The sequence below is a fragment of the Alosa sapidissima genome, chromosome 2, assembly GCF_018492685.1.
Source record: "Alosa sapidissima isolate fAloSap1 chromosome 2, fAloSap1.pri, whole genome shotgun sequence".
In the NCBI taxonomy this organism is placed as follows: domain Eukaryota; kingdom Metazoa; phylum Chordata; class Actinopteri; order Clupeiformes; family Clupeidae; genus Alosa; species Alosa sapidissima.
In genome coordinates, this window is record NC_055958.1 from 43,008,073 (window position 1) to 43,023,072 (window position 15,000).

General features: G+C 44.4%; 1 protein-coding gene across 9 annotated transcripts in view; it reads right to left on the bottom strand.

The window, feature by feature from the left end:
- lrch1 (leucine-rich repeats and calponin homology (CH) domain containing 1) overlaps window positions 1-15,000 on the bottom strand; it is an 81,197-nt gene that overhangs the window by 41,324 nt on the left and 24,873 nt on the right. For 8 of the 9 annotated variants that reach the window (XM_042084289.1, XM_042084284.1, XM_042084285.1 and 5 more), the window contains 6 exons: window positions 13,052-13,178; window positions 11,432-11,537; window positions 8,276-8,412; window positions 4,562-4,689; window positions 4,123-4,204; window positions 3,373-3,472 (listed from right to left, as the gene is read on the bottom strand). In XM_042084289.1, the coding sequence (XP_041940223.1) occupies window positions 3,373-3,472; window positions 4,123-4,204; window positions 4,562-4,689; window positions 8,276-8,412; window positions 11,432-11,537; window positions 13,052-13,178 (680 nt within the window). Of the gene's footprint in view, window positions 1-3,372; window positions 3,473-4,122; window positions 4,205-4,561; window positions 4,690-8,275; window positions 8,413-11,431; window positions 11,538-13,051; window positions 13,179-13,655; window positions 13,671-15,000 lie in introns of all 9 variants that reach the window. The other variant, XM_042084283.1, reaches the window with a different exon arrangement.

The following is a 15,000-nucleotide window of genomic DNA, read 5'->3' on the forward strand; positions in this document are numbered from 1 at the left end:
TGATCCCGTCGGCTTTCTTGCTCCTCTCATTCTCCCCGCCAAGCAGTTGCTACAGGAGCTCTGTCAGAGAGGCTTTGGATGGGACGAACCTTTGCCCCAAGCTGTAGTAGACAGGTGGGAGGGATGGACAAACAGTTTAGAAATAATAAAAAGTTTCAGTGTTGCACGTTGTCTGAAACCAAAAGGCTATGGAACAACAAAATGTGCAGAACTACACCACTTTGCTGACGCCAGTGAGAGTGGCTATGGCTCGGTGAGCTACATAAGACAAGCTAATGAGCAGGACATTGTACATGTCACTTTTCTCCTGGGAAAGTCCAGAGTCCTTCCTTTAAAGAACATCACAGTACCACGGCTGGAGCTGGCCGCTGCAGCATTGTTGGTAAAGGTGGACAAAATGCTAAGGAGAGAACTACATATAGCCTTAAAGCCCTCAGTTTTCTGGACTGACAGTCAAACCGTACTTAAGTATATTAGAAGTGACACTGCGAGATTTAAGACGTATGTCACAAACAGGGTCTCGCTGATTCGGGACAACTCAGAGCTGTTTCAGTGGAGATACATAAGAAGCAAGGACAATCCAGCTGATAATTCCTCAAGAGGATTGAGTGCAGGCAAATTTATGAAGCAGAGGAGGTAGATGCATGGCCCAGAGTTCCTATGGAAGCCTGAGGAAAGTTGGCCAGTGGTGGAGCCATTGGGCTCAGTGTTACAGGACGATCCAGAGGTCAGGAGAGGCACTACTGTGTTTACAACAGTGGTGAACACTGAAGCACCCACAGACCAGCTCATTTCATACTTTTCAAATTGGATGAAGCTACTTAAAGCGGTGGCATGGTACCTCAAGATGAAAAATGCCTTGGTGCTGAGAGTCAAAAAACAAAAGGACTTTCCTTCATATCAAGTCACTACCCGCTCGAACACCCAAAAGGTGAGCCCAAAACTTGAGGTTTTCAGAACCAAGCCCGGCGGACAGCTCCTCACAGTGGAAGATCTCTCACAGGCAGAAAGATCAGTTATCTCCTATGTCCAGAGACAATCATTCCCAGCTGAATTTACTAAACACCCCTGTATCTTGCCCAAAGAGTCACACATTTCAATTCTTCTTTTAAGACACATTCATGAACGCTGTGGTCACAGTGGAAGGAACCACATGCTCTCAGAGCTCCGTAAGAAATATTGGATTAGTAAGGCCAACTCCTTAGCAAGAAAGGTGCTCTCAAGATGTGTCGTGTCGACGTGTGAGGGGCAAAGCAGGTGAGCAGAAAATGGCAGATTTGCCACTGGAAAGAATCTGATCTCCCTCCCTTTACCAATGCCACTGGAATGAATCCTACCTGATCTCCCTCCCTTTACCAATGCCACTGGAAAGAATCCTACCTGATCTCCCTCCCTTCACCAATGCCACTGGAAAGAATCCTACCTGATCTCCCTCCCTTTACCAATGCCACTGGAAAGAATCCTACCTGATCTCCCTCCCTTTACCAATGCCACTGGAAAGAATCCTACCTGATCTCCCTCCCTTTACCAATGCCACTGGAAAGAATCCTACCTGATCTCCCTCCCTTTACCAATGCCACTGGAAAGAATCCTACCTGATCTCCCTCCCTTTACCAATGTCACTGGAAAGAATCAATGCCACTGGAAAGAATCCTACCTGATCTCCCTCCCTTTACCAATGTCACTGGAAAGAATCAATGCCACTGGAAAGAATCCTACCTGATCTCCCTCCCTTTACCAATGTCGGATTGGACTACTTTGGCCTGATTGAAGTGAGGCGAGGAAGAAGCACCATCAAAAGGTATGGAGTTCTGTTTACATGTATGTCCAGCAGAGCTATTCATTTGGAAGTAGCTTTCTCATTAGACACTGACTCATGTATTCATGCTGTGAGGAGATTTGTTTGCAGAAGGGGTCAGGTTAAGCAGATCAGATCTGACAACGGAACGAACCTGGTGGGTGCTCAGGTGGAGCTCAAGAAGGCTCTGATGACACTGAACGAGACGAAGATCCAAGATGCCCTGCTTCCTGATGGAATCAAGTGGAGTTTCAACCCACCAGCCGCATCACACCATGGCGGAGTCTGGGAAAGGCTTATAAGATCTGTTCGTCACGTGCTGAACTCCATCAACAGTCCATCGATGATGAGGGTCTTCAAACTCTATTCTGTGAAGTAGAGGCTATCCTAAACAACCGTCCTCTCTCCACAGTGTCCTCAGATCCATACGACCTAGAGCCACTGACCCCAAACCACATCCTCCTGCTGAAAACCCAGCCCATTCTGCCTCCTGGAACCTTTTTGAAATCAGACCTTTATGCCAGACGCCGCTGGAAACAGGTCCAGTACATGGCTGATCTCTTCTGGCATAGATGGACCAAAGAATACCTTCTTCTACTCCAGGAAAGGCAAAAATGGACTGCAGTGAAGAAGAACCTGAATGTTGGATACCTTGTCCTGGTGGTTGATCCCAGTGCTCCTAGAGGTTCATGGCCATTAGGAAGAGTGCTTGAGACCAAGCCTGATCGAAAGGGGCTGGTCCGGTCCGTGAAGCTCCAGACACAGACTTCAGTCCTTGAGAGGCCCATTACCAAGCTGTGCCGAATTCTGGAGACTGAAGAGTGTCCGGTGCCTCCTAAAGGTCACCATTAAGGAACGTAATGTATACTTATATACATATTTTTCCTAAATATTTTCATATTTTTCTAAAAGCATTACAAGATTATTGATATCTGGCTCCTTTTTTTTGTATTTATTTTAAAATTGATTCTATAGAGAACAATTAGGGGCCGGTGTGTAGGAGCCGCATTTGAGTTTATTTTTGGTTTCATAATTACTTATAGTTGTCTTTTTTGTTGCATTGGAGAGTGCTCCTTCTATAGGTGGAGAGGGTGCTACCCTATAAATTGGGGCGTGTAGCGCATGATGAGGAGAAGGCGTGCCAGCAGATACAGTCTTTGACCTTTGACCTCGGCCTGGATCTGCATTACCAGAGCTTGGCCTATACGGAGAAAGCTGAACTCCGCTCTAAAGACATATTTATGGACATTTAAAGCAATTTGCAACTTTATTTTGTACCTTATATTTATTTGCAATAAATACCGACAAGCCTTCAACAACAACATTCTTGGATTTTCTTGGATTCGGGCCGCGAGTCTGACCCTGCACCCACATTCTCCAGGTGGTTGAAAACAATAGGAAGAAAACAGGGGGTTACAGGAAAAACCTAAGCATTGTTTTTTGCCACTACAATATATGTGTGTGTGTGTGTATATATATATATATGTGTGTGTGTGTGTGTATATATATATATGCAAGTGTGTGTGTGTATATATATGTGTGTGTGTGTGTATATATGTGTGTGTGTGTTGTACCTGTCAGGCTGCTAATTTGGTCAGTGGAGTCGTCTCTGTTAAGCCCCTCCTCCTCTCTAATGTGGCTCATCTGCACCGACAGACTGTCCTCATCTGAGGGCTACACACACACACATACACACACACACATTATCTTGTGTGTCCACTGCATATGAGTCTATGAGTCCCCCCCCCCCATCATCACGGCAGAGCAAGTTAGAGGACCCCCCCCCTCCCATCATTATCATCACGGCAGATCAAGTTAGAAGTTAGAGGACCCCCCCCCCCCCCCCCCCCATCATCATCATCATGGCAGAGCAAGTTAGAGGACAGCTGAAGAAACTCCGTTCCAGGAAGGCAGCCGGGCCTGACAGCTGAAAGGCGCACACACACACACACACAGCACTGGTCATACCTCTGTAGCTGAAACACACACACACACACACAGCACTGGTCGTACCTCTGTAGCTGTAAGGCGCACACACACACACAGCACTGGTCGTACCTCTGTAGCTGAAAGGAGCACACACACACACATACACACACAGCACTGGTCGTACCTCTGTAGCTGAAAGGCGCACACACGCACACACACACACACACACACACACACACACACACACACACACACATACACACAGCACTGGTCGTACCTCTGTAGTTGAAAGGCGCACACACGCACACACACACACACACACACAGCACTGGTCGTACCTCTGTAGCTGAAAGGCGCACACACGCACACACACACACACACAGCACTGGTCGTACCTCTGTAGCTGAAAGGCGCTTGTCTCCGTTGTCGCTGCCGAGTCCAGAATCACTATCGTGCTTCCGCCCCATATCCTCAACACTGAGAGAGAGAGAGAGAGAGGGAGAGAGAGAGAGAGAGAGGGAGGGAGGGAGAGAGAGGGAGAGAGAGAGGGAGAGAGAGAGAGAGAGAGAGAGGGAGAGAGAGAGAGAGAGAGGGAGAGGGAGGGAGAGAGAGAGGGAAGGGTTAGTTAGGTTATGAAGATTCTCTCTCTTTCTCGGTCTAGAAATCTCTGGGGAAATTTCTCTGCCACCTAAATTTGCAAAACACTCTGACACACTCACACACACACACACTGACACACTCACACACACTGACACACTCACACTCTCTCTCTCTCTCTTTCTCTCTGTGAAAATGAGGCTGAGGTGGGAGAAGTCTGTCACCACGGTAACACACCTGCCAGCCCCAGGCCGTGAGAGGCGGAGCTTGTCGTTGACGGGCAGGTAGAGGACATCCAGCTTCTCCCCTCGACACGCCTCCAACGCCAGGTACTTAAAGATGTGCACCATCCCCCGCATACACACCTGTACACACACACACACACACACACACACACACACGTGTTAAAATACACTTAAAGATGTGCACCATCCCCCGCATACACACCTGTACACACACACACACGCACACACACACATACGTGTTAAAATACACTTGAAGATGTGAATGTGTGTCTGTGTGTGTGTGTTAGGGGTGTAACGGTAGATGTACGTATTTGTATTGAACCGAAACGGTACGGGCGTCACAGTTCGGCACATGAATTTACACGGAGAATACACGGTATAAAAATACATAAAACTTGCGTGCGGATTAATTAATGTAGCCTAATGTTACGATTATGGACTTTTTGTCTGTTTACCTCTAGAGGTCGCCAAATCTTGTTATTTCCTTTTCTGTGGTTTTCCTACCTAATTAACCTGTTAACTGACCCACCAGTTCTCTGTTTATCAGCCATGTGACTTGTTTAGCCAATTCCCTCACAGTATTTAAGCTGGTCTTTTCACATTGTCTTTGTTGAGTCTTCACTGAACCTTATGTGAGTAACCTCGTGGTTTTTGTCTGCTGAGACCTGTATTCTGACTGCTTTGCCTGTTTTTTGACCCTGGACTGTTGCTACTTTGTTTCTCCTGTGGATTACCCTGTGGATCTGTTTGCCTTTCCTGGATTGCTCTTGTTGTTAACTCTGCCTGTCTTTTCGACCCTGACTTCGGATTACCCCTTGGATTATTCTGCCTGAATTCTCTGCCTCGTTGGAGGAATTAAGAACTGTCATTTTTGTTTTGGAATTTTGTACACGATCTTCTGTGCTTTTTGGGACTTTACCTGTTTTTGTGGAATAATAACTATACTTTCTGCTGCTTCGCATTAGAGTCACACTCAGTTCCTGGTAGTTCAGGGGATTGTTCCAGGGCTACCACACCGGAGACCCGGGTTCAAGACCCAAGTGTAACCCCTAATGCGGAATTACTGTTAAGTAAGAGTTCTTTAGCGACACCTAATGCTAATCTGTAGCCTCGCCTAAGCTTTGATTGGCCCCTATGTTATTTTTTTGTCAGGTCGTCGGTCGAGTCAGTCAGAGATAGCAGCACTAAGTGAGTGGTGGCGACCCACGAGAGTTAGAGGACCCGCTGGTCTCTTTAAGATCACAAGTTTGAGAACTTCAGCTACAGTAGTACAGGTGAGAGAGTGGTGGATAAGATGAAACTGTGTGTTGCCGTTGTTGGGTATGTGAGTGGAAATATATCGAACATGCTATACATGTTCGACGCCATCACCCAGATGTAGGCTACCAATAACTGAAACGAGAAAAAAAAAAACATCCCCTGCGTTTCACCAGCCAGAGCTCTACACTAACATTTTTTTTTCAGGAGCACTTGTGCGCCCAAGTTAAAAAATTTAGGAGCACAGACAAAAATTTGGGCGCACAGTCAGTTCTGTACTTAACTTACACATAATCTAACATTACACTGCAGCTAACAGTTAAACATGCCAGTGCACCAATTGCAAATATTAAGAATGACTGACAACATTTAGGCTACAGGAAACAGGATTTTAAAGATCAGTGCCTACTTTATTTTCAGTCTGTTCCTACATTTTGTTAATGTAAAATAATATAATACCATATTTGCATTTAGCCTGTATATCAAGTATCCTGCCAAATGTAGGCTAATTTATTTATTTGTGAATCCATCTATAGCTAAATCAAATATGCCCATGGTGACCTATCTGACTGCCTACTACTACTAAAACAGTACATTTTCTCTTCCACAAAACCCAACATAGGCTAATCAAGGATATATGTTTTATACTTTTAGTTTTTATTTGAAATATCTGCATTGATGGGGAAAGGCAAACGTTAGGCCTACTTTTGTTTTGCACTTCAGCTTGTATTCGGTGTAAACAAACAAGCATGCGTGGAAGCCTGGAGTTGTAGCGTTCTACCTTTGAATAAAATGGGAGTATTACGGGAGGCTACTTTTGTGCCGGTTCACTACAGCTATATTTTGCATATTCCAGCCATTACGTCAACTGGGCTAAAAGGCATGTTAGGTTACCTTTCCTTCTCTCACTGCATTCTCAGAATCTCATCCTCGCATGTGCGAGTGAAATGGGCGCACTGTAGAGCCCTGCCAGCCTTTGGATACACATACAAATAGGGCCAAAACCTATGGCTTAAATTAAATGATTTCGTAATGACCGAAAGCTATGTAAATCGCGTGGTAATTACCTTTGTTAGGGTAACTTGTAACTTCTCACATGATATGAGGAACTGGCAGTGTTAAGTGCATAGACAGCAAAAGAAAGTGTCAACGCTAACCAGGCTAATAAACAAACCATGCTATGGTGAGTTAACGTCGAAGGGTAAAGTCACATGACTTCTAGTTGTAGTCTGTTTATGAAATGAAAGGAGCAATTTCGTTTTATTAAAAGAAGGCAAAATAGTGTGATATTTTCAGTTAGTAGATTATTACTGTACACACACTGAAAAATATTGAGGCAAATTGTAGACCCTTCCATATACAACTAAACACGGATGTTGAAGGTTTTGCTTAAGTGGATTTTCATGGAAATTATTCTATGTAATTTGCACTTTCAGAAATAAGAGATGCTATATTGTTTTATAGCTGATTGTCTTATTTTGTTTACAAGTTACAGATGGAGTCTATACTTATTGTACTGTTTACATCTTACACACTTCAGGCTGTTGCATATAGCTCAGGGAAGAGACTGTATGACACAGGTGGTACAGCCTGAGACATGCACAATAAAAAAAATTGCTTTCTGCATTTTTGTTTTGCGTTACCCTCCATTGTACCGAACTCGTACTGAACCGTGATGTCCGAACCGAGGTATGAACCGAACCGTGAGTTCTGTGTACCGTTACACCCCGTGTGTGTGTGTACTGTATTTTCTGGACTATAAGTCGCTCCGGAGTTTATGTAGCATCAGTCAAAAAATGTGTCATAAAGAGAAATAAACATATAAGTCACACTGGACTATAAGTCGCATTTATTTAGAAATTTATTTCACGAAATCCAAGACCAAGAACAGACATTTAATCTGGAAAGGCAAGTTGTTCAACTACACAATAACACACAGAACAACAGGCTGAATAGGTGTCCGGTAGGTATGTTAACGCAACACAGATATTCAGCTACACTATTTAGCCAGCTTGATGTTGGTTATCTTGGTGACAAGGAAATTAAAATGACAGTAATGCTAGCGGTTGGCTGTGTTGAACATGGGAATTGCCTGGGAAGCTGAATAGGCTAAATGAACATAACAAGCCAGCGAGTCACAAGCCTAGAGCGCCCTCTCCTGGCTGTAGACGGTAATGTTACCTTGGTTCATGTCAGTCAGCAGGAATTAACATTTAACAACATGTTAAATTAGATTTATTTTGATATAAGTCACACCTGACTATAAGTCGCCAAACTATAAAAAAAAAGTGTGACTTATAGTCTGGAAAATACGGTATGCATGTTTGTGTGTGTGTAGTACCTGAGCTGGTGGACTCTGTTGTGGGTTGTGCGTGCGTGCGTGTGTGTGTGTGTGTACCTGAGCTGGTGGACTCTGTAGTGGGTTGTGCGTGTGTGTGTGTGTGTGTACCTGAGCTGGTGGACTCTGTAGTGGGTTGTGGTCCAGCTGCATAATCTGCAGTTTGAGCATCTTGCGGAAACAGGTGGGGATGGTGGACACCTTATTACAGGAGAAATCAAACTTGACCAGCGGGAGATAAGCCAAGTCTGAAACACACACACACACACACACACACACACAAACATTTTATTACAGGAGAAATCAAACATTAAGTGGGAGACACATACACCATCATGGGTCACAGAATAAGGGTTAGTAACAGTCGTTACTAAGTAATCAGTAGCTTGTGAATGTAAAATGTAAATCAGGTTTCTCGGCCAAGTATACAAGGAATTTGGTCTCTATTTATCCGAATTGGTGAACACACAGAGCACACAGTGAACAGACACAGTGGCACACACTAATCCCAACGCAGTGAGCTGTCTCTGTAATCCACATCATCATCATCATCATACTAGCATCATGCTAGGCGCGTCATATCATGCTAGCCGTATCACATCATGCTAGCCATATCACATCATGCTAGCCGTATCACATCATGCTAGCCGTATCACATCATACTAGCTGTATCACATCATGCTAGCCATGTCTCATCATCATGCTAGCCGCATCACTTCATGCTAGCCGCGTCTCATCATGCTAGCCGTGTCTCATCATGCTAGGTGCGTCACATCATGCTAGCCGTGTCTCATCATGCTAGCCGTGTCACATCATGCTAGGTGCGCCACATCATGCTAGCCGTGTCTCATCATGCTAGGCGCGTCATATCATGCTAGCCGTATCACATCATGCTAGCCATATCACATCATGCTAGCCGTGTCATCATACTAGCCATATCACGTTCATGCTAGCCGTATCACATCATACTAGCTGTATCACATCATGCTAGCCATGTCTCATCATCATGCTAGCCGCATCACTTCATGCTAGCCGCGTCACATCATGCTAGCCGTGTCTCATCATGCTAGCCGTATCACATCATGCTAGCCATATCACATCATGCTAGCCGTGTCATCATACTAGCCATATCACGTTCATGCTAGCCGTATCACATCATACTAGCTGTATCACATCATGCTAGCCATGTCTCATCATCATGCTAGCCGCATCACTTCATGCTAGCCGCGTCTCATCATGCTAGCCGTGTCTCATCATGCTAGGTGCGTCACATCATGCTAGCCGTGTCTCATCATGCTAGCCGTGTCACATCATGCTAGGTGCGCCACATCATGCTAGCCGTGTCTCATCATGCTAGCCGTGTCTCATCATGCTGCTAGCCGTGTCTCATCGTCATGCTAGCCGTGTCTCATCATCATGCTAGCCGTGTCTCATCGTCATGCTAGCCGTGTCTCATCGTCATGCTAGCCGTGTCTCATCATGCTAGCCGTGTCTCATCGTCGTGCTAGCCGTGTCTCATCATGCTAGCCATATCACATCATGCTAGCCGTATCACATCATACTAGCTGTATCACATCATGCTAGCCGTGTCTCTTCATGCTAGCCGCGTCTCATCATGCTAGCCGTGTCTCATCATGCTAGGTGCGTCACATCATGCTAGCCGTGTCTCATCATGCTAGCCGTGTGTCATCATCATGCTAGCATGATGCTAGCCGTATCACATCATGCTAGCCGTGTCTCATCGTCATGCTAGCCGTGTCTCATCGTCATGCTAGCCGTGTCTCATCGTGCTAGCCGTGTCTCATCATGCTAGCCGCATCACATCATGCTAGCCTCGTCTCATCATGCTAGCCGTGTCTCATTGTCATGCTAGCCGCATCACATCATGCTAGCCGCATCACATCATGCTAGTCGTGTCTCATCATGCTAGCCGTATCACATGTACTGGTACTACTAGATGTCATGCTACGGTTGATGAGAGATTCTGATGAGTTGATGGTCATAATCAAATTTGCAGTGGTCTCGTAATTTTTTCCAGTGTGTATGTGTGTTGTGTGTGTGTGTGTGTGTGTGTGTGTATGTGTGTAGTGTGTGTGTGTGTGTGTGTGTGCGTGCGGGTGTTACATTACATTACATTACATTACATTACATTTGGCTGACGCTTTTTTAACCAAAGCGACTAACAACATGGTAAACAGTAAGTTTTAGAACAATTCTCACAATTTTAGGACAGTTTGGACAGGGTGTGTGCATGTCTGTGGCAACTCTAGTTCAACCATTCTGAAATTAAGGTTCATTCACTAAAAAAATAACTTGTGGAGCCACACACACTCTTTTAAACACACACACACTCTTTTAAACACACACACACACACACACACACACACACACACACACACACACACACACACACACACACACACACACACACTCTTTTAAACACACACACACACTCTTTTAAACACACACACACACACACACTCTTTAAAACACACACACACACACTCTTTAAAACACACACACACACACTCTTTAAAACACACACACACACACACACACACACACACACACACACACACACACACACACACACACACTCTTTTAAACACACACACACACTCTTTTAAACACACACACACACACACACTCTTTAAAACACACACACACACACTCTTTAAAACACACACACACACACTCTTTAAAACACACACACACACACGCACTCTTTTAAACACACACACACACACGCACTCTTTAAAACACACACACACACACACACTCTTTAAAACACACACACACACTCTTTTAAACACACACACACACACACTCTTTTAAACACACACACACACACACACACACACTCTTTTACACACACACACACACTCTTTTACACACACACACACACTCTTTTAAACACACACACACACACTCTTTTAAACACACACACACACACACTCTTTTAAACACACACACACACACACACACACTCTTTTAAACACACACACACACGCACTCTTTTAAACACACACACACACACGCACTCTTTAAAACACACACACACACACTCTTTTAAACACACACACACACACACTCTTTTAAACACACACACACACACACACACACACTCTTTTACACACACACACACACTCTTTTAAACACACACACACACACTCTTTTAAACACACGCGCACACGTACACGCACAAACACAGACACAGACACATGCACACACACACACACACACACACACAGGCAAACACACACTCACCATCTGGTAAGACGCAGAGCAGGTTTCTTCTGACGTTTAACTCTCTGAGTGCTCGAAGACGCCCGATATGCCGTGGAAGAGCCGTGATCTCATTACAACTCACATCCTAAACACAAACACATATATACACACACACACACACACACACACACACACATGCATCATACAACACACACACACACACACACACATGCATCATACAACACACACACATATACACACACACATGCATCATACAACACACACACATATACACACACACACATGCATCATACAACACAAACACATATATACACACACACACACACACACACACACACACACACACACACACATGCATCATACAACACACACACACATGCATCATACAACACACATACATACACACACACACACACACACACACACATGCATCATACAACACACACACACACACACACACATGCATCATACAACACACACACATATACACACACACATGCATCATACAACACACACACATATACACACACACACATGCATCATACAACACAAACACATATATACACACACACACACACACACACACACACACACACACACACACACACATGCATCATACAACACACACACACATGCATCATACAACACACATACATACACACACGCATATACACACATGCATACAACACACACACACACACACACACACACACAAATGCATCATACAACACACATACATACACACACACACGCATACAACACACACACATATACACACATGCATACAACACACACACAGGCATACACACACATGCATACATACACAGACACACACACATGCATGTATGCATACAAACACACATAAAATGCATACATACATACATACATACATACATGCATACACACACATGCATGTATGCATACAAACACACACATAAAATGCATACATACATACATACATACATACATGCATACACACACATGCATGTATGCATACAAACACACACATAAAATGCATACATACATACATACATGCATACACACATACACATGCATGTATGCATACAAACACACACATACATAAAACACATACATGCATACATGCATACATACATACATACATACATACACACACACACATATATATATGCGCATACACACACATGCACATGCATGTATGCATACAAACACACACATACATAAAACATACATGCATACATACATACATGCATATATGCATACACACACATACACATGCATGTATGCATACAAACACACACATACATAAAACACATACATGCATACATACACACACACACACACACATATATATATATATGCGCATACACACACATACACATGCATGTATGCATACAAACACACACATACATAAAACATACATGCATACATACATACATACACACACACACATATATGCGCACACACACACACACACACACATATATGTGCACACACACACACACACACACATAAACACACACATATATGTGCACACACACACACACACACATAGAAAGAGCGAGAGGTATGTTAGAGAGAATACTAAGGGGTAGATGTACTACCACATGCATACTGCGCACACACACACACACACACACACACACACACTGTGCTCACCAGCTCCATGAGTGTGTGTAGCTGGCTGATGCAGTCGGGGAGTGTGTTGAGCTTGTTGTTGGAGACGTTGAGAACGCGCAGAGGGAGTCCGCACACACACGCTGGCAACACACACAGCTGGTTACGACTGGCAAGAGAAACACACACACACACACACAGCTGGTTATGACTGTCAAGTGAAACACACACACACACACACAGCTGGTTACGACTGTCAAGTGAAACACACACACACACACACAGCTGGTTACGACTGTCAAGAGAAACACACACACACACACAGCTGGTTACGACTGTCAAGTGAAACACACACACACACACACCTGGTTACGACTGTCAAGAGAAACACACACACACACACAGCTGGTTACGACTGTCAAGAGAAACACACACACACACACAAACACACAGCTGGTTACGACTGTCAAGAGAAACACACACACACACACAGCTGGTTACGACTGTCAAGAGAAACACACATACACACACACACACAGCTGGTTACGACTGTCAAGAGAAACACACACACACACAGCTGGTTACGACTGTCAAGAGAAACGCACACACACACAGCTGGTTACGACAGGCAAGAGAAACGCTCACACACAGCTGGTTACGACTGAAGAGAGAAACACACACACACACACAGCTGGTTATGTCTGAAGAGAGAAACACACACACATACAGCTGGTTACGACTGAAGAGAGAAACACACACACACACACAGCTGGTTACGACTGAAGAGAGAAACACACACACACACACTGTTACGGCCTGGCTCAAAGGCCATAACCAGAACAAAGGAGGACAAGGGTCAACTTTTAGTTACTTTATTTTTCAAAACGTAATCAAAAATGAACGAAGATGTCCGTGTCAGTATATATGAAGGAGTCAGTGCATGAGTGTGATATGGACTGAGAAATGAAATGTGTGGATGCAAAAACAAACAAAGGAAAAGCTAGGCCGTCAAACAAAGCCCACGAGGGCCCAAAAAACAGCAGCCCCGCAACCCCTGCCGCAGGGGAACACCCGTGCCCTTTATGCACAGGCCAGTTAGGTCACGACAGGTGCGCTGGCCACGCCCACGCCGCCAATACCTGTAATGACAGACAACCAGCGGCAAGCAGACGGACAGAGCAGGGACGTCACACACACACACACACACAGCTGGTTACGACTGTCAAGAGAAACACACACACACACACACACACACACACACACACACACACACACAGCTGGTTACGACTGGCAAGAGAAACACACACACACACTCACACTCACACACACACACACACACACACACACACAGCTGGTTACGACTGGCAAGAGAAACACACACACACACACACACACACACACACACACACAGCTGGTTACGACTGGCAAGAGAAACACACACACTTCAGAATGAGTGTGTGTGTGTGTGTGTGTGTGTACAAGGGTGCATTACCTGAGGTTGAGGTTGTTAAAGTCTTTAGCATGATGAGTGTAAATGACCCCACGAGTTCATTATTTTAAGAAATACATCTGTTTTAGACATGCTTATAATATTTGTTTAATCAGTGTTTTATGAATAGGCCTTTTACTTTATGTAGTAGGGGGGGGACTTTTATTTTGACACGGGCCATCGCGAGTTTGTTTTTAGTCGTAAATAAAAAGGACAACTCGTCTAAGGAAAAGTTTGCATAGTTTAAGGACCCGTATGAGGCTATAAGCTCTTATGCTGTTGTTTTCCATGTTTATTTACGCTGTTGTTTTCCATGTTTATTTACGCTGTTGTTTTCCATGTTTATTTACGCTGTTGTTTTCCATGTTTATTATATGTATGCTGTGAAAGAAAACAAAATAAACGGTGAGAATAGCACCAGTAAAAGTCTCATTTCAATACAGTAAGAGCTTCACCTCCAGCTAACCTGCTGCTTTGAAAACTACTAGCCTACGAAATACGG